At 33.5% G+C, this 20655-nt stretch overlaps 2 protein-coding genes across 2 annotated transcripts in view; both read right to left on the bottom strand.

The window, feature by feature from the left end:
- The window catches only part of LOC134281928 (pyrokinin-1 receptor-like), a 41935-nt gene extending 30185 nt beyond the window's left edge, over window positions 1–11750 (bottom strand). The window contains exon 1 of the mRNA XM_062764365.1: window positions 11182–11750. Coding sequence (XP_062620349.1) covers window positions 11182–11467 — 286 coding nt within the window. The 5' untranslated portion in view covers window positions 11468–11750. The remainder of the gene's footprint in view (window positions 1–11181) is intronic.
- Window positions 11751–16893: 5143 nt separating this feature from the next.
- LOC134281911 (uncharacterized) lies at window positions 16894–19741 on the bottom strand. The gene is made up of 7 exons (XM_062764335.1): window positions 19611–19741; window positions 19132–19515; window positions 18650–19018; window positions 18392–18520; window positions 17773–17870; window positions 17546–17611; window positions 16894–17413 (listed from the first exon to the last, which is right to left on the bottom strand). The coding sequence occupies exons 1-7, from the start codon at window positions 19678–19680 to the stop codon at window positions 17105–17107; spliced, it is 1425 nt and encodes a 474-aa protein (XP_062620319.1). The 5' UTR covers window positions 19681–19741; the 3' UTR covers window positions 16894–17104.
- Between the last annotated feature and the right edge of the window lie 914 nt (window positions 19742–20655).

Genomic DNA, 20655 nt, shown 5'->3' with positions numbered 1-20655 from the left:
GGTACACTTTCAAATCCTTGTTTTCTCAATGTACTAAAAACTGGTTTTAAAAGTTTTGTTAACACACGTGGGGCAGAAGATAATCCATTAGGTAAAGAAGTGTATTGAAAAACACTGATTTCTCCATATGAATTTTAAGAACTTTCTGTCTGCGGAATATATTGGTACAGAATAGTAGGCATCTTTTAAGTCTACCGAGGCCAACCAACAATCTTGTTTTACTAGACACAAAGCACTTTTTATTGTTTCCATTTTGAAGTGGTGATATTCAACATCCTTGTTCAAATCTTGTAAATTTAGAATTAATCTAAAAGTTCCATCATGTTTTTTCCTAGTAAAAATGTTTGAAATGAAGTCATTTTCCATTCTTTCTGTCTTTTCAATCACTTTTTTGTCAAGGAGTTTTTGAATTTCTGTATCAATGACTATCATTTCTTCTGGAGAGAACCTTATTTGATGAGGAACCCTATCTTGCAAAGGAGACTGTATTAAGTCAAGTTGATATCCTAGTACAGTTTTAAGAATTTTCCTATCTGATGTTAACTCCTTCCATTTGTCAAAATAAGAACAAATTTTTCCACCATAGAAATTTTCAGTTGTATTATGAAATTTTTCAAGAATGTTGCATTTTTCCTCACTATTAACTGTACTTACAGAATGGTCAAGATGAGCTATGTCTGTGATTGTTGGTTGAGTAGAATTGTCTACTTCTTCTGTTGGGTTTGAGGTGGTCTCCTGCCCCTGCCTTTCCCTAAAAAAGACCCATTGTTGTTTTGGTCATATTTGTAGGAATGGGAGTAGGTGCCATGTGTCTGGGGTTTTCCACTAAATCTGTAGCCAGATCCATAAGATTTCTGATGGCTTCCCTGATTTTTTCCTGCAGATGACCCTTGAAAACTGTATCCTTGGAGTTTTTTGCTCACTTTCTTCGAAGTATCAATTTTCTTGATTTTTTCGTCTACATTGTCCCCGAAGAGGAATTCTGTGACCTTGTTCGAATCATTGCACAGAGGTTTATAACTCTGTTTCAATTCTGGCCGGATTAAATATCTCCGTTTGTGAGATAAATCTGTAAAAGCTAATTGCAACAATTTTACTGTATCTTGTGCTAGTTCAAGGCATTCCTTCATATCTGTGACTTCCGATGTTTTTGATTTTCTTGCCGAAATCAATTTGTCTAACAGTCTGCAAGCGGGGCTCAAAGCTTTTAACACAATTGTTTGGGATTTTTGAATTTTAAAATCTATTGACTGCGCCTTTTTCTTTAACGATGGCCATATTTCTTCGTTGATACGGGGCACCGTCATGTTAGAGCAGTTTTCGGGTCTGTTGTGTTTTTCACACAAATTTTTTGCCTTGTCTTCAGATGGTCTTACTTGGAAATTTGTGTTGATAACTTTTGCTAACTCAGCACTTAGAGCTGGTCCTGTTTTGTCATCTTTTACCATAAACTCTTCTAATGATTCTAAGAAATCCTCTTCATCCTTGTCCTCGTCTTTATCCTTTTGCACTTTGGATATCAGGTCATCAAGAGTTTCTTCATCATCATTGTCCGACGTTAGTTCATCAGGCTCATTTGCGACCTGAAAACACAATTATCCATGTAAACTACATCATATTATCTAATATCTTGCAATGTTAAATCTCTCAATAACAGAGTTTTTAATCTGATTTTATTATAATATTGTTTTGAATATTGCCATTCTATTTTAATTGTGAAATTTTTAAGCTGCACAACTACTGCTGAAATTATTGTTTTATGTCAGAATGGTAATACATGCCTTGCGTTTCTTAGAAACAGGCTGTTCAGTGGTATTAACCAATGGTCTTTGTCGCATGAGATGATTAAGTATACTTTGGTTTTGAAAAAACAGTTTTTTCCATTGCACATGATCATCATCATCGTCTTCGTCCATGGGCGCAGCCATATTTGTTTGGCGCAGGGCATTCTGGGTCTTCTGGGCGTCCATCAACATCGATGGCGGGAAAGCAGGCGAAGCTCCGCCCACTACACAATCACTCTGAACAGTTTGAACTGTTTCTTCTCTTGCAGCTTCAGGCACAACAATGGACAAGAATTGATTTCTGTCATTATGGGATTGAACTCCCGCAACCAAACTGTCGAAGACAGCATCGCTATTCAAACGATTAGGTTCATTGGCCAAGTTCGCCATTGTTTGTAAACAATGCACTGGTTAAGGGTCAAAGATTTTGACCCAAAACACAAGCAAACGAAGGTGAATGACACGAAGTGTCAAAATAAACAAAAACTTCGTATTGCTATAGCTGAAAATACAGCATTATCAGTTCGATAAACACTATAAATAATCCAAATTTGACTGAAAATCCTTGTCGAAAATATAACGTGTCTTGTTTGGAATCGCGTTACACTAAGCACTGATTGGTTGAATGGAATCACGTGACCTAAGTCATCTCATATGATCCCTCAGTACTTTGATTTGATAGAATTAATATCCCTCTAGTGCAGTTATATAAGTCTAATCGTCAATATCTCTTATGCTTATACATAAAAATATTCCAAAAAACTTAATATCATTTTCAGCATGCTTCCAATTCACGACAGTTGATTCAAAAATAATGTCACTAGTGCTAATATTTTTTTTTACATTGTTGCTGTGCAGCGATGGACGAAACCCATGCAACGTTGTGGAAACCATAATTTTCAAAATTAAATACAAAATAAAAAGAGGTATTTGTATATTACAATTTAATGTTAAAAATCTATTATTGAAGATTATATAGCTGTTAAGTTGTTACAAATTGGATCAACCTTTGTATTATGATGTACATTAAAATATTATACAATTATTGCTGTTTTTGAGGTTTATACGATGATTTAGCCACCTGAGGAGTATAATCTTCACCGAGCCCAAAGGGTGAGGTGAATATAGTACTTCGAAGGTGGTAAATAACGTATTGACTGTAAAAAACAGCAATTATAATTGTTTTATTATATGATTCAATGATTAAATGATACAATTCATTACAAGTTTGCATTTGTTGAAGTCCTAAACAACTATAAAGAGAGAAGCAGAGTTACAATGTAATTAAACCTCAACAGTCATATTAAAGATGCATAGACACAGATCTATATTTAACATTTCAGTATAAAAGTGGCAATCTTGTTGTGTAGTATTTATCAAAAATATTAAAACTATTATCCAGGAAATTCAGAGTAGAAATGTTCGAACACTAAACATACACACAGTATATTCAGTCCATGCAGTTGTGGTGAGCAGACTTTAATAATTGATTGCACCCGTTGAATTGTAAACATTAACAATAACTGAGCTCGTGCCCTGTTTGCAAAAACTGCGTACATTTCACGGATATGCTCAATATGCTAAACTCTGTACACAGCACTAAGCGCGGGATGACGATACTTGTAAAGGTGTTTTGCTTTGAACATTTCTACTCTGAATATAATTATTTTTCCGGATGAAAGTTTTAATATTTGTCATTAATACACAACAAGATTGCTACTTTTCCTAAGTATTAAGAATAAAAGTAAAATTTGTGAGAGTGCAAAGATATGTCAATCAAACCCATCCAAAAATTTGAAGTTTCAATAACTTTTAGATGAAATAAAATAATTTAATATATTTTTGTGTGAAATGCTATCAAAATATATAAGTTGTGATATTAGAAAAAATATTAACTTCAAATCTGTGTCCATGTACCTTTAATTTGAAATGTTTTAAATCTATTTTAGTTAATTAAAACATTTCAAATATCAAACATTTTCTGTGTTGGTTGTATACAGTTTTACTAAAATAAGAATCAAGGTATCTGTGCCTAGTATAACACTAAAGATCTAAGTCGTGTTTACAAACTTATTTCAGGATAAACACAATTTAACACTAACCTAAATTCCGGGCTTCTAAATCAGTGTTTACATCAGAGGAAGTGATGTGTATCACAATCAGCTCGTGGGATTTTACTCCTATTTATAGAAGACTCCGTTCCATCTGTTATATTTTTTTTTGGGGGGGGGGGGCTTTTTTAAATTATAAAATTAAAAGTACAAGCGTTGTTTCTCCAGCAGGACATACGAGTATCTAGGTGACATATGTGCTATATATGTTCTAGAATATGAATATTTATGTATAAATGTATGTCACATTCGGCAACTACTTGTACTTATCGAGTTCAGTTATCAATGACTTTGACACAATAAAAGCCAATTTATGTTGCACATTTCAAAGAAACATCCGCTTGACATTGGTAACATGTTTTCCTCCATATTTAATGGGTTTTACTTCCAGATTTTTTAATCAGGTAACAGCGAGCATGTAGCCCAGTTCTGCTCTGCTTTTGATTGAACTCTGAATAGTTCCAAATATATTCCAGCATTCCATATTCCAAATGTGACGATAACGGTTCAAAAATCAAGAAATTCGATACATGGAGACGGAGATACACTTTCTCAGATATGGTATTACTTTCTTTTCTGTCTTCATTCTCAGGGTTTGAATATTAATGGAGGCTATTTAAACTAACTATGGTTTCTGTCATATCAGTTCATACATGTAATTAGTGCATTACTAGATTGACAGTTATTTGCTCAAAATCAAACGTGTTTCCTTTGATGAAATGAATCAGAGTAATAGTCCCATGGACAGATTGATAACGTAATTTTGACACTGTCTCATAAGAAATTTTTTCCAATTAAATAAGTATTTGCATATTCAACTCAACCATTTGAACTTTATTGAATATTACTTTCAAACATCGCACCCGCCGAAACATGGCTGAAAAACTGTCGTCTCGGTGTTAAACAATCAATCAATCAACTTGCGCAAAGACAATGCACTAAAAAAAAACAAAATAGCGAACTGCATTTTTCTGAAAACAAATTAAAAAGTTATTTGAAAGTAATAAACTTAAGTAAGAATGTGTTTGAAAAACTGTTGCCCCGTATCGCAGCTTTTAGTGAAAGTAAAAGCTTACCATATGCAAGTCAAAGAGATGAAAAATGTCTTTTTCCGAAAGAAAAGCCTTTTCCCAATGAATATACCCGTGAAATATATATTAAGTCCAAGATCCAAATATCCTAAACCCATCGCCAAAGATGAAGCTTTTTAAATGTGTTCAAAAGTGTGGACAACGTCAAAAATCACCAAGGATATTTTCATAATAAATGCAAATGTGAAAAATTAAAGCCCTAGCAATAACTTTATTCAGGTTATAGCCGAGATTAAAGTTTTCTAAAACTACGTCAAATGCCAAACAGTCCAAAGTCCAAATGTTTGGTATCCACGGGGAAGTTTTGTCACAAGGTATATACCAGGTATCACAAGGTATATACCAGGTATATTAACATCCCGTACAATATGATGGCTCTTTTTTCATTAGTTATCTGATTAGTATTAAGAGTTATGAAAAATTAATTATATGAATTTTTGTATTGAATATGATTTTTTAAGGTTACTGAGATCAGTCCCTCGGCCTCTCTTCTTTAATATAACAAGGTCCGTTATTTTTTTTTCAGGAAAATTAATCTCAATTTTATCATCTATTTTACACATGTGTATATTCTTAGACTTCTTGAGAAAAGTATATCACTGTCATATCAGTTGTGTAAACGCATATGTTTGGTTAGGAAAGAATTGGCATGAGGTACCTACTACATCTCTTGTCTTGTACACGAGGAGGGTAGATCAATTTATCAGTTTTCGAAAGAAAAATAACAAAATAATCCAAAATTTTTGTTTCATACGTATTTTCTTTGAAACTTCGTGAGTCCATCTTTAAAAATGTTGATATACTCTCTTAACGCACAAGAATAAAATTGATCATTGATTTTATCACAAATTTAACGCATTTAATTTTTTTCAAGATGCGTTGATTTTGTCACATTTTAACGCTCTCTGAAGAACCTTTTCATAGTGCTGAACTCACAAAGTGCATTGCCACAATCCCTTTATGCTTTTAAAACTTTATTTACATTTGCAAATGTTTTCCTTTACATAATACTACTGAAAGCAAGCGTATTTATAACTGTATAAATACAGGTACGGTGTCAAGAGGTCATAGATGTGTGTATGGATAAACGTTCGAAATTTAGTGACGACATAAAGTTTTTTTTACATACATGCCGATGGGTTTGAAAAATAATGCATTTCACACGTTAAAAGTTCAGGCAAATTTTAAGTATGAATAAGTCACAAATGTAAATATAAGTAATAAGGTATCATTGTTTAGGTTTATTGGGATGTAAAGCGGTTTGGCACATGATCAAATCTTCCATAAAGCCCTTCGGGCTTCACGAGATTTGATCACGTGACCAACCCGTTTTACATCCCAATAAAACTCAAATAAATAATGATACCTTATTTCTTAATTCAAAGTGCGTTTATTTTATCCCAATGTTTACGCACTTTGAATGATTTTTTCTAAAAATTTTACAAAGTGCGTTGCAGCAATCCCAAGATGCACAATGAAGTTTGCGTATGATGAGATTTAAGTTACTTGGGAGATAACTCTTGGAGTTATCTTAACACTTTAAACTAGTCACTCATCAACAAATTGTAATATCTATCTGATTTAATAATACTATGGCGGTTGATCCGGGACCGTCAGAGTCTTAATGAAGGTTAAAAAGGCTGAATGATGATAATGCTACAGTAACTGATAAAACTTACTTGGGACAAAAATGTTTTCAGTCTCGTTTATTTCGACATAACATAAAGAGACTAAACGTCTGCTGGCTGCTTATAGTCAATAAAAGATACATATTTTGGTGTTTCATGGCAATATGGCGGAGCTGATGACGTCAAACCACTACGGAAGTATTGGTTTCTAGCAATATTGTTTAGAGTAAGTTTGACTGCTAGTCCAATTATCTATCATTTTTAAGGCAGCAACTTTGTCTGTTTGTACAGCCGTCATATTTTTAGTGCTAGATTCCGTTTCTTTTATGATATTGAATTTATTTGATTTCAATCCATTTGAGAATGAGTACAAACAAAAGGCTAATGGGCCTTATAGGTCATCTGATTTAATTAGGTTCGTGTTTTAAAACAGAGACAATAAAATTCACAAATTTTGAAAGAGGCACCATTGCTAATCATAACTTTACACTTAGCATGCTTTCTTTGGGTACATATTTAATTCATACCAAGAGGTAGATCGGAGGAGCAAAAAAAGTGCATTTCCACCTTATAATTTTTAACAGGAACCACTGACCATGGGGCTATATCAATAATTTCAAAAGGCACCTTAATTTGATTAATACCAAAGAGCAGATTTCAAAGCATTAATTCATTTTCAGATTATGTAACACCCCCTCCCCTTACGGTACTCCTGACCTAGGGGGCATGAAACTAATGAAATTTAAAAGAGATCTTTTCTTTCGTCATAAATATGTACTTAGATCATTGGCATAATATTCCACGAGCGAAGGAAAAACTTTCAAGGAAAAATGCATTTTCACCATTATATAAATAGAGCCCCGTCCTAACTTCAGAACACTTACCCAGGGGCCCTGAAATTCTCAAATTTGGAAGAGACATCTTTTTAAATCTTAATTTGTACATGGTTGATTGGTTTAGTACACAGGAGCAGAGGAGAGGATTTTTCAAGAATTAAATAATGCATTTTCACTATTATAAACATTAGAGCCCCGCCCTAAGAACAGAACTGCTGACCCGGGGGCCATGAAATTCACCATTTTGCAAGATCACCCTTCCTCATCTTTACTATGTACATAATCCATTGGTTTAATATCAAGGAGGAGAGGAGAATATTTTCAATAACTAATGCTTTTTCACTATATAACATTCGGAATTAGAGCCTCGCCTTAACACTAAAAACTCCTTACCCTGGGGCCACGAATTTCACAATTTTGGAAGAAACATCTTTTTTTATCATATCTATGTACAAATTTCATTTGTTTATTACCCAGGACCAGAAAACCTTTTATAAGAAATAATACATTTTCACAATATATTAAACAGAGCCTCGCACCAGCAGCCCTAACTTAGAGGTCATGAATTTCAAAATGTTGGTGGAGGACTCAATATGCTTATTACAACCATGCCAATTATTTGCTTGATGTTTAGAAGTAAAAAGGAAGATTTTACTAATAGATATTGCATTAATTTTAGTGTTTTGGTACATGTACCGCCCCTCAGGCGCCTGGAGGAGGGTTGCAGGAACCATAAAATTCACAATTTTTGCCTCCCCCATTACCTATAGATGTGTTATGCCAAAATTGGTTGAGATTGGTTGAGCGGTTTTAGAGAAGAAACTGGCAATGTTTTAAATGTTAATGCACAATGCACGACGCACGAGGACGGATAAGAAAAAACTAGAGGTACTGTGAGCAATAAACACAATATATTGTTTTACATTGTAACGAGGAATAACTCATCCAATCAAATGTTATCCACTTCTATATGAGTGACATATAATGGCAACGTGTTTTGCTACCTAAAAAAAAGTAAAATAAGAACATATTTTTATTTCCTTTTTCACTAAACATTTTCATTGAGATTTTTTGTAAATATTGATTGTATATTGGTTAACCCCCCTCGAGAATTTTCCACTCATATGGAGACTGATCTATATGCAATGCAATTGCAAGATTGCATAAGTGATGAGTATAAATGGCCTGTATGCTCTAAATCAATAAGTTATATGACCATAACTTCGTTGGTGATATATTGAATATCCCTTTCTTTACGCATTTTTTCTTTAATTTGTTGTAGAAGTTGGTGGGTTATTGTATATTACTATAGAAATAGTCATAATTATAGATACATGTGTAGTTATAGATACGTTTAAATTTTAGATTTAAACTTTTAATGTAACACATACATGTACAGTGTAAAACCGCTACCAAGATTTGGTGAATAGTTAGTTCCCAATTTAACCGTAAGCTAGCCGAATGATGGCCTAGAAAAATGATCATTTTATTAAATGAAGGTGCACAGAATTACATTTTATAATTGCAAAAACCAGTGAAGATTTAGCATCCTATCATGAGAGTGGCATAGAGCAATGTTTCCATGACACTGAACATTCATTGTAATACAAAATCTAACGACAAAATATTAAATATTCATCAAAGATAAGCAAGATAAAAGAGTAGCTTTGGTTGTAGGGCTTGTTTTCCAATGCTGAGAAAAACATCTTAAGTCTTGTAGCTGCTCAGAAAAACATTACTTGGTTTTGTATTTTTTAAGTGATTGGATGGATTGATACCATATTAATTGCTTACACCAGCGACCTTTCTCTTCCTCTTTACCTTGACCTCATTAGCCATAACTTTTGAAACTTCTGCCTGCGTAAAGTATTCATTTTGCAGGTTTCCTGTTTTGCAAAACAATATTTAAAAAAAAAATCCCGTCGCAAAACTTTGTAAAATATTGATGGCAAGGGTTATTAATTGAAACAAGTTGAAGTTATAAAGTACACTTAGTATTCACTTAATTTCAGGAAACTTTGGTCCAGTTGCTCTTGAAAAATTTTTTTTTGAAAATTTACTCAAGTCAAACATTAAAAATAAAATTAAGCTCTTTGAGTAGAATTTTCATTATAAAAATTGAATCAGCTACCTTGGCTTTATCCATGCAATTTTAAATTTTGAATTTTAAACTTCTACATGCAATGAATACTAGTATATAAAGCATGTTATGTATATTATTATGCTAGATAAATTCTTTTATGTGTATAGACTTTTTTCTTCATAATTCCTTGGGAATGAGGTAAGTTTGGCTGAAGGTTTTTGGAGAATTTATATGTATAAAGGAGATAACAAATAGATCAGCTTCGGTAAGAATAATTCAGTTTAGCTTTGAAACTTTGTTGAGCTAAAAACAGATATTTCGATATGCAGTCTTCCAACTAGATATCAGTTTGTACAATCATGTAGTATATACGCATTCTACAGATATACATGTATCAGTTTGTACATGTAGTATATACGCATTCTACAGATATACATGTATCAGTTTGTACATGTAGTATATAAGCATTCTACAGATATACATGTATCACTTTGTACATGTGGTATATACGCATTCTACAGATATACATGTATCAGTTTGTACATGTAGTATATACGCAAGTATCAGTTTGTACATGATATATATGATATACATGTATCAGTTTGTACATGTAGTATATACGCATTCAGAGGCTAATATATATAACCTTTCGTATTTCGACGAGTTTTAAATTAGTTGTATTTTTTCCAGATCCGCAGAATTATTTTTACAGATTTCTTTGTTTACAAACTTGCTCAACTTTTTATGAAAAGGCATCGATATCTTTGTAAAGCATATAAAGTTATAATCTATATTGTTTATTGTAAATCTTGCACTTTTCACTAGAAAATACATTTATTACGACTGTACAGGTATACATTTTTTTTAAATTGATCCCAACACATTTTAAGAGATTTTAAGAGTAGTTTAGAAGTTCTTTCTCCAACAGATTGATAATGCTATCAGATGCAATAAAACTCTCTCTAAATGCGGATGTTGGCATATCAGAGAGAATGCTTTGTTTTGCTATAAAGGGTTGACTGAAATAAATTTGAAAGATAGTAAAGTGCAGTTCTGATCGGATTATGTCAGATAGAAAGATGTAATCGTGCCTCTCTCTGTAAAACATCTATTAATGTCTTTTTAATGTCGAAAGGGAAATGAGAAAAGCGCAGTGCTAATACAGTGGAAGAAAAGATCTCATTTTTTAAAATCATACAATCCTGTATACAGAGTGAAATATTTACACTTCCTGGATTTAAAAAAAACCCTAAAAACTGCCAAGTTGGTGCCTATTACGAAGGGTTTGACATTGAGCAGATGACTATTCGCTCTAGGACATAATTTTCAAAACCAGTAAATGAGTGGCATTTTTTAAAGATATATGTTTTGATTTTTCCATTAAATGGTGTTACGCCCTTTCTTTATCATGTAATATTTTAAATATCGTCAACATGTCGATGGAATCATTATTTTCGAAAACATTTTACAATGACATTTACATTTAGGAGTTTTTACCTGTAATATGTTATAAAATAGAAACCGTTTGATTGGTTTTATTAATCACATCCAGTACTGACCATTGCAGGAACAATGGTCTTTATATATTGGCAAGTTACAGTAAGTGCTAAGTGCCGTTACCTAGGTACAGCCTTTATCTAGATCTTACCTAGAGCGATAGTCAGAAGATCCGTAATCGCCAGGTTCAGCAGGTATTGGTTTGTCACTGTATGCATGTATACCTGTTTCCGGAGGACTAAACAAGTAGTTAGATTACCGATACTTCCGGTCAGAAAAATGACTATGTAAACAATTGACAAAAGTACCACAGAAAATAAATCCTTACGCTTCTCTCCTAATTTTGATAAAACCAGAAAGTGGACACTGGTGTAGTTCTGGTCCAAATTATCAGAAGCATTTATCGATGTTACCGTCGTCATGTTGCAATGGTTCATACGAGTTTGCAAAGGTTCTGAGGCGCTAATTCATAAGAAATCGAACACATCAGGGTCAACTAGATAAATATGAATGTCCTCTCTCTCTAACTTTATGAGATATTGTAAGTTGACACTATCGAGTATGCCCATCTTACTTTCGTTAATTAATGTTCATGGCTTCTTCGTTTCACCAATCATCAATGTTGCTGATCTTAGAGCGATTTGACCGGTCCTATGGTGCTATCATAGGCTCAGATCACAGACAAATAGAAATATAATGTTTTCCTCCCGACAGGCCACTTAACATTTAGATAATATTCATATCGTATGTATCTGTGGCACGTGTTTACAAAAAGAATCCCCGCCTGTTCGAACACTGCTTAATTTCAAAGTGATGCTGTTCTCACAACATTTGTTTAAACTGTGTTACTCATTAGTTTGATTAAAAACAACATTCTCGTCCAATGAGCTGTGTTGTAAGGTATTCAATTTTATTTATGACTCTTAAATATATATTGTACAACAGTTAACCAAATTCTTTTTACTAGCATAACATCAAAAATACAGCATACATCGTACGGCCTTGGTTTGATTCTTGCTATCATAAAAAGTTCTTTTGAAAATTCTACTAAAATAAGCTATGTAAAGTGAAGATACAATTCAAGTAAATCTTATGTCTGCAGCTTCGATCAATGATCAGTTGATAGGTAAACAAAGTCTGGCTTAATCAGAGTAATTAGATTTCTTTAGTATTTATCCCCCAGGCTTTGTACTTGATGTGCAGTATGAGAGTCGGTTGTACTTTTCGTGTCAATACTCATGTTGATTACCTAAGTTTTGCCAGCAAAAGAAAACACTGATTAATTGATACAAATGTCGTTTTATATCAGAGTGTACTTTAATTTCACACGAGAGAGTTTCATTAAAAGTTTCAAATGACTCAGGAAAATTCTATCAACCCATCAAGTGTGTGATTTGTTTCAAATCGAAACCAGATAAATCACAGCTTTCTAGCTATTCGTATTATAGGATGCACTAATTGTTTATTACTGCAGCTAAGGATTGCAGCGATTTTCTTTGTACTTTTTGCTGTAGAGTGTTTTAAACAAATTGAGGAAAAAGGGAGTAATGGGATAGTTTGGTCTTGACTTTTAATGAATCTGTTAAAGTTTTCAACTTCTGTGATTTTAAGTGCCTGTAAATTTTTCAAATCAAGCTTCTGGAAATCAGTTGTAAATGTCAAGGCTGCAAGCAAAGATTTGAATTTATGGATTGATACAAAATCGATTCTTTGTTTATGAATAAATCGAATAAATGGTTATAATTAGGTACCGTGCTTCTGCTAATCCATGTTGTAAAACAAGCATTAAGTAAAACATTTATCTCAAAAGGCAAGCATGTTTTGAATAAATGACAATTCGAAATATTTTTTTTTCGTTTGTTTTTTTTTTTCTTTGAGAAGGAGGAGGGGATTCTGAGACCACAACTATTTGGAACATACAGCAAAAATTGGCCCCCAGCGGAAATGTGATCTCTGAAAAAAATCTTATCATGCTTATCAGTGTGAAAGCTCAGCGTTCATATTTATTAACAAATGGAGTCTTTAAGGTTCATGCAATGGCAATAACATATAATTAAAAAATGATAATCTCCAAAATATCCTACTGAAATGATTTTTCGAAGAGATATAAATATAATCAGTTATTGTAACATGTCTTTCGTTTTTTTTATATTACAGAATTAACCTTGCAGATATTGCAGAAAAAAATATAACCCGCTTAGTTATGCAAGTTCAAAAAAGCTTATAAATACATGTATGACTAGTTTTTTTCTCTTCAGTATTCTTTTTATATAAAACGTGTGCTGCTTTGCAGCTTTCAGTGATTAAGAAATCACGTTTCGTACTCTTCGACACAATTAAATCCCCCACCTCAGTTAAACCAGGATATGTTACCTTAACATTAATGTTTCCCATGTATGCAATAAGCATAAAATCTCGGAACATTCATGTATCAGCTGGCTCATTGATATATGCGTCGGTGTTTCCGCTATTTGCATTGTAAGTTGTTCTTAATGAAGAGAAATAACTCTTATAGTTTAATTTACTACAGGTCTGATAATTAGTTTGTTGCAACTTGTTTTCAGAATTTTTTATTGTTTCTCTTAAGAATGGTTCACTCATATGGAGACGCCACAACATGCTGGTGGATCAAATTTATACCTATGCACTCAGGGCAACTGGGCAGTGAGGAATCTTTATCGTGTCTATAGTTACTGTAACACGGGACCTCAGTTTATACGATTTCATTTGAAGGATTAAGCTCCACGTCCCACAGAAGATTCGAACACGCGACCTTCAAATGTAGAATCAGAAGACATCTTTACGAAGCTACCCTACTAATATTCGTCCTAAGATATACTTAGAATTCATTTCACTTCAAAGCGCTGTTTTTGAAAGTGTCGGAGGAAAATTCTTAAGAATTGTTCTAACCTTAAGACAGCTGTTGATTCATCCTTATTTGATCCTAAGAAAATACATGCCGATGTTGCTTGGGGCTTGTCCATATCGCCTTATAACATATAAAGTGTTCAGAGACACGGCAACAATCTTCATTGATCAAATACACGAATTGCCAAAAAAATAACTTTCAAATATTTTAAGAATTAGTTCATCAAATTAAAATTAAATTCACCCTCGCAATGCCAGGGGTGTTGTCCGTATTTAAGGAATCTAAATGATGCTTGAAATTGAAATCTTTTTGCAGCAGTTTTTTTATTGCATGAGTGGCAGTGTGATTCAAGATTCTACGTAGTGAAAAGCAAAAACAGGACAATTGTTCATTGATCACTTACCAAGCAGAAGAATCAGCAGGTCGGCGGAGGCTAAGCTGAACAGGTAAAGGTTTGTCACAGTGTGCATGAATGCATTCTTTACAATGACGAGACAAGTGGTCAAATTTCCTATTAGTCCAGTGAGGAAAATGACTACATAAGCCATTGTTAGTATGACGTAACAATCCTCTTTTCTTTTCGGTCCTAGAATAGACTTTATGTATTCCTCAGCAATAATACTTTTATAAAGAACCCAATCAGTATGTGTGGTTAACATGTTAATGACGTCATCTTCAGACGACATGTTACTCCATACATTATTCAAATCGTCAGTAGTAACGTCTGTGTAAAACTTGGTCAGAATTTGTCCAGAACTGGTAGACAGGTTTGACTGTAGAAAGGTAGATCCGTGTTGTCTAGTGCCCAACATGGCTGATGAGGAAGTATTACAAGTTACCAGACTCGGTCTTTTACTAGACTTTTATGTTTTTCTTTACATATCGATAAAAAATTCGGATTTACAAGGCTCGTTTGCAAAGATAGCACATCCTTAAGTATGTCTTAAGGCTTTTGTAAATTGAGTGATCGCGTGAATCTCTGTGATATATTAACCTAGCCATCGTAATGGCTTTCTGGATACGGACTTCCGGGATGGACGGGGCTTTGCACCAATTTCTACTTCCGTTCTTGGGATTATTCTGTATTTGGCTGATAGTGGGCTGTACGCTGTCAGATAAAATTCTTAAATCGAATTTTGTGCTTGAACTATCTTGAGTTTCTTTTTCTTTTTAATCTGATTTATTGCAATGAGGTCGTTATAATTTCCCATCATGAATGTGTCATTTAACTTCACGCTTATAGTTCTTCGGGGGAAAAATCAGACTTCACCATATTTTCCAAACTGAAGTGCTTGATAACACAGGTCATAAAACATGTATTTCTTCAAAATAATTTTAAAAATTAGGAGCATTTTATGCAGTTCCAGGACCGTCTTATTATTTCTGTCTTCCAGACCAATCAATTTTGTGATTGACGTTAAACTGCTGACGAGATTCTGTGAAACGAGATCACTTCCTGTTGGCTATTAATAGTTAGACAAGATTATCTTAAAATAGCTTCTAATGAGACCAATCGCTACTTATGTGGTACGAATAAAAACGCTGTGCACCCTACGCAGTTTCTGTTTTTATTTTAATAATCATGATAATAGGAGGAAATTAAATGAAATTTAAGACTTTGGAGGTTATAGCCGATTTTTAAGAGCCCCAATTCACAGTACTGGTGTGATATTATCATGGTCATTTTGGGACATAAAATCTTCTTGTATCTACGTAGGCAAATAAAAATTATGAATTTTGTTGTTTTTGTCTGACTTTTGACTGAGGTGTGGTGCCAAATTCCTCGAAATTAATGAAAGTTTCAAAAAATCTTCTTTACTTGTGAACATCAAGCCGTCATACTATTTGCTTGCTTACACTTATAATAAGGATATGACCCTCTACAAAATCAAATTATGTTAATGGTTCAATGGATCTGATGTTCGGAAAGGGATCTAAAGATTATATAATGTTAAAATGCATTGATTCCTTGACAACATTCCTCTCTCCATTGGCATACTTAGTAACTATAGCAGACAAAGTGCATTCACGACCCCTGGGACAGGGTATCTATATTTTATTTAGTTAAAATGCATCATTTCTTTGGAAATCTTCCCTCATTTTCATTTTTAGCTGACAAAATTAATCCAAGTTATAATGAGCAAGGATGTTTTCTCTCAAATTGTTAAAATTCATGGTCCCCTGGGCTAGGGGTGTCTAGAAATTATATAAGTATTAAGTTACTGCATGGTTGTTTTGTTTTTTTTTTATCAAAACATAGCATTGTTTTGCAGTAATGTTAAATTATTAAGAATGTATTCATTCTTGAACATAATCTTCACTCCCCCTATACAATGTATACATGTAGCTAAACGATAAGCAGGGGATTCCTCTTCAAAATTCGTGACATTTATTACCCCGAGGTTTGTCAGGGGTTAGCTCTGGTTTTATTACACTAGTATTGGGTGGAGATTAACTGATATATATAGTAAAGATGATTTAGTTCTGGACACTTATTTAGAGACAAGATGTAATGTTGTCATTAAAAAGATTTCCTTTATCAATCAGGTTACCAGACAGGGGCTATGGTACTAGGGCAGGGCTCAATTGTTCCTGTAAGACTCTGCACTGTGAGAGGTTGTTTTCTTTTGTACTTTACCTGCGATCTATATTGTTTGCTGTGTAAGTAGTGTAAATAAAGGTGAATTGAATAAATGAATAATGTGTAGGTTTATAATACATTATAATACGAACTAGAGGTACTAGAGTGTTACTCCCGCCTCCCATATGGTTGTAATGTTTTGCTCTGGGAGACCCGAAATAGGTGTCAGATCAAAAAGTAAAATGGAAGATGCGCAGTGATTTTTGTTAGTTTGTTATTTTGTTTTCCTTCTTTGAAGACCGGGTACTTAAAAATATTACGCTCTTCAAAATATTTCAGCTGAAATACAAAGGCTTTTACTCAATTTGTTACATATTTTCATTTCAATTTTTATTAAATTATTGTTTGCAGTATTGAACCTCAGAATCACACCATGAACAAGTTCACAAAGAATCAAACCTAACTCAAAATTGATTTTCAATAGTAATGTAACAGCAGATCACTTGATACTTTCAATGCCTCTCCAAGATCTGAATTCAAACTGAAGATGCATTTCTTTAAAATTGCGCTAGCTATACATTTTGTTGTTTTCAAAAAGTGATAAATTCTTTACAAATGTCATATTCAGTTTCCATTTGATTCACTGCCCCTGGAGACATCTTTGTGTTTCTTTCTTTTCTTCCTCTTGCTTTTCCTTCCTTCTGACATTTTAGATGCCTCTCTTGAAAGCGACCCGTTCAGCTCCCTATCTTTCTTCTTTTTCTTTTCTTTCCGTCCCTTTGGTGTTGTAGTTACTTCCCTTGGTGTTGATGGCACATCCTTCCCCTTGTCTTTTTTCCTTTTCTTTCCCTTTTTCGGTTTCCCGGTTCCCTCTCTCTCTATCCGTTGGTTAGTTGGTGGAATGGGAGATAACCGGTTGTTTGGACGTCGTTTCTGTAATTATAGTTTAAGAAAACGGTTTCTTTATTTCATTTTTAAGTTTTCAGAATTATAAAGTAAAATTTCACATTCTTTCCAAAAATATGACATAGGAAGTTGTATTAATTGAAATAAAGGAACATATACACGAGAGGCAGTCTGTAACTCATTCCCATTTTGTCCAACGTACGGATTCTTCTTTGTTGTCTCAATCTTGAACACAATGAAAAAAAACCAATGAAATGCTAGTTCTTTTAGCAGCAAAAAATACGAAATTTAACAATTTATATGTACAATAAATAATATTAATATATGTATGATTCTATAAGAGTTTGTTTTGAGATCATTACTTATTTGATTAAATACTTAATTACATCCGGGTCAATCTTTTTCTGTCGATGTTTCCACTTTATAACGATTAGAATAATCAATATCAATAGGATTACACACCCAACAACACCAGCGATTATAACTGAAAGAGAACCAGGGAGATCAATATGGAGGGGTACTTTATAAAAATAAACATAGATCAATTGAGTTAAAAAAGAAGTGATTTATATGTTCCATAATCATTACTCATCTTTTACAGATTTCACGGAAGAAGGAAATCGTAAACATAAAAAAAAAAAAAAATTCCTTGGAAATTGAACTAAAATATGTTTCGCAGATGAAGTTTAAGGAGGCTAGGGGTCGTCAAATTATTTTCTTATTAACCACCAGATATAACTTAGATTTTGGGATATGATATCTTAAGCTGTCAACTATCATTTGGCAAAGAAAAATTTCATAAATTTTAGTTTTAAAATTTGATCATTTTGTTATATCTTTATATGGAGCTCTTCTTATAAAGGATATCAAAATAGTCTGGAAATGGCCACGTGCACAACCACCCAGTCCCCTTGATATAATTAATACAAAAGTCTCTGCTGTTTAATTTAAGAATTCACTTGTTGATTGTAGTGTTCTTCTGTTATACAACAATAATTAACGTACGTAAAGTTTTGTCATCATCATTGTCACTGGGTCGACAGGACCGACTCCGAACTGCTTGACAACCGGAAGATCCGGGACAGGTTGACTTCCGCACGGGACAGCTGACTGTTAAGGTGGAATTTACGGGAACTGAAAAAGTAAGCCAAAAGTTTACACAAAGTCGACGCATAATCTGTTGGTAGGATGAACTTAGTCAATTGTATCTAGATCTGTCTGCATCTTAAAAATTCCACATATTAATGTAAAAACAAACTGTACCTGGATTGAACGTGAGCCAGAAATATCCTCCATCACGTGACAGACTGTTTTTGAACGTTACAGTGACGTAATTAGACAAGCTGTGATACACGTCCGTTTTCTGTATCCCTGTGTTATTGTCACACGTCAGTTTAACAGTCTCATTTGAATCACAGAACCACAACTCCTGTCCACACTCTAGCCTGTAGTCCCACGCCTGTACATCAATCACGTCATCACAACTCAGGGCTTCTACTGAACACTGAATGACGTCATCAACACTGTCGCAATCTGAGTTTCTTTGCAGTATCGGGTTTCCATATTCCTGTCCTTTCAAATGAATATCTGTACGATTTGTGATGATTTCCGTGTTAAATATATTTTTTACATCTGTAATAAGAATTCCCCTATTATCTCTTTACTTTATCGACTAGGACCTTCGTACATGTACATACACAAAATGTTAACTTTGATATCTAATTGTTTTATTTGACGTTCCTTACCTTTAACACACTGATAAATCATTGTAACTAGTGTTGTGTTTTCATGGAACTGTGGATCACAGGTACTGGAAAAAGTTGAGCTCCGTGTTCGCTCTATTGGTAGGTATGTACACTGGACTCTTCCTATACAGTTCTCAAAATAGTCTCTGTACGTTCTATAATTAGATACATTTAATAACCCCCCACACGTGTTTGACTGATCAATCTGACAACACTGGTCGGTCAGGGTAGAATTTGTCTGGTTTTTATGCAGAACTGCGGGACAAATGTTTGGATCTTTGGCACCAAGTAGTACTTGGTACGGATAAACGACTTCTTCAAAGCCACACACGGGCTGTAATCTCCAACCGTCGCCATAGCAGGCCTCGAGCTTTCTATCTGTCACTATATACGTTAGGAAAAAACAAAGACGTATATCAAATGTTTATTTCATTGAATTTTACACTGTAAACTAATTATAAATTATAAATATCACTTACCACTACACAAACACTGAAGTACACATACCATCCAAACATATACCTTCAGCAACGTAATCTTGAAAATCATTGAACCAACGACCCTTGCTTACTTTTCTTTAAAAAATATTTTCCCCATAATTACTCATGTTTGACATTATCGGATATGATGACCGTTTTAAAAGTCTTTAGAAAAAGCTACTATTGAAATTACGTTATGGTTTATCAATATTGAACACTGGTTTTAAATTACACTGTATTTGAACACGGCGCAGTACTGAATAGAATTTCAGACGCCCTTTAAACCCAAACTTATTCAAAAGAATTCTCAATGCTCCAACGACAACAAACACATACAGACAGGGGAAAAACACAGGATTGTATTATCACATAAAATATTACATTAAATAAATCTCAAATAATTCTATCTAAATAAATTCTCATATTACAAGAAAATATCGTTTAGAGATAAAAGGTTGGTAAATTTCACTTGCTTTTAATGGTAGCCCGCTACCTTCAAAAAGAAAACAAAAATTATCTTTTCTTTCTTTTCCCCAAGTTATAAAAAAGAGAGAACAATAAAGAATTTTTAAAATGCAGTCTTTTGTTATAGGTGCTTAGACACGAAGAATTTTTAAAATGCTGTCCTTTGTTAAAGGTGCTTAGACACAGATTTGAAGTTAATATTTTCTCACATTTTCTGTATAATATCACGACGTATATATTGCAATAGCATATTGCACAAAAATACGATAAAATATCATTTCCTCAGTTCGATTCCCTGAAGAACTGTTCATTATATGTCAGAGTTATACCGCTTTGAATGCCATTGAAAATGAGAAGTGATCTTCTTTCAAACAAATTGAGTACTGGGCTAGGTTAAGGTACATCCTTACTGGTAGAATTAATTAGTTGACAGTGCAATTTTTGTCCTGACATTAAGAGATAACTTTATCTACTTCAAAAGCACAAAAAAATAGATAAATAATCTATATTTTTATATAAGATAGGCCTCATGTACCCTCCTGTACCAAAACAAAATTCAATCTTTCTTTTTTTTTCCCCT

The sequence above is a fragment of the Saccostrea cucullata genome, unplaced genomic scaffold (genome assembly GCF_032062105.1).
Source record: "Saccostrea cucullata isolate Sc308-1 unplaced genomic scaffold, CSIRO_AGI_Scuc_v1 ctg616, whole genome shotgun sequence".
NCBI lineage: Eukaryota > Metazoa > Mollusca > Bivalvia > Ostreida > Ostreidae > Saccostrea > Saccostrea cuccullata.
Note: the sequence above shows the minus strand (reverse complement) of the source record. Positions and strands in the feature narration are given on the sequence as shown.

Coding starts and splice junctions, on each gene's coding strand:
- LOC134281911 (XM_062764335.1), bottom strand. CDS start 19,680: ATGATTTTCAAGATTACGTTGCTGAAGGTATATGTTTGGATGGTATGT. Junction 19,019..19,131: donor GATTTATCAGTGTGTTAAAG/GTAAGGAACGTC, acceptor TTCTTATTACAG/ATGTAAAAAATATATTTAAC. Junction 17,612..17,772: donor AGAAAAAGATTGACCCGGAT/GTAATTAAGTAT, acceptor ATTGTGTTCAAG/ATTGAGACAACAAAGAAGAA.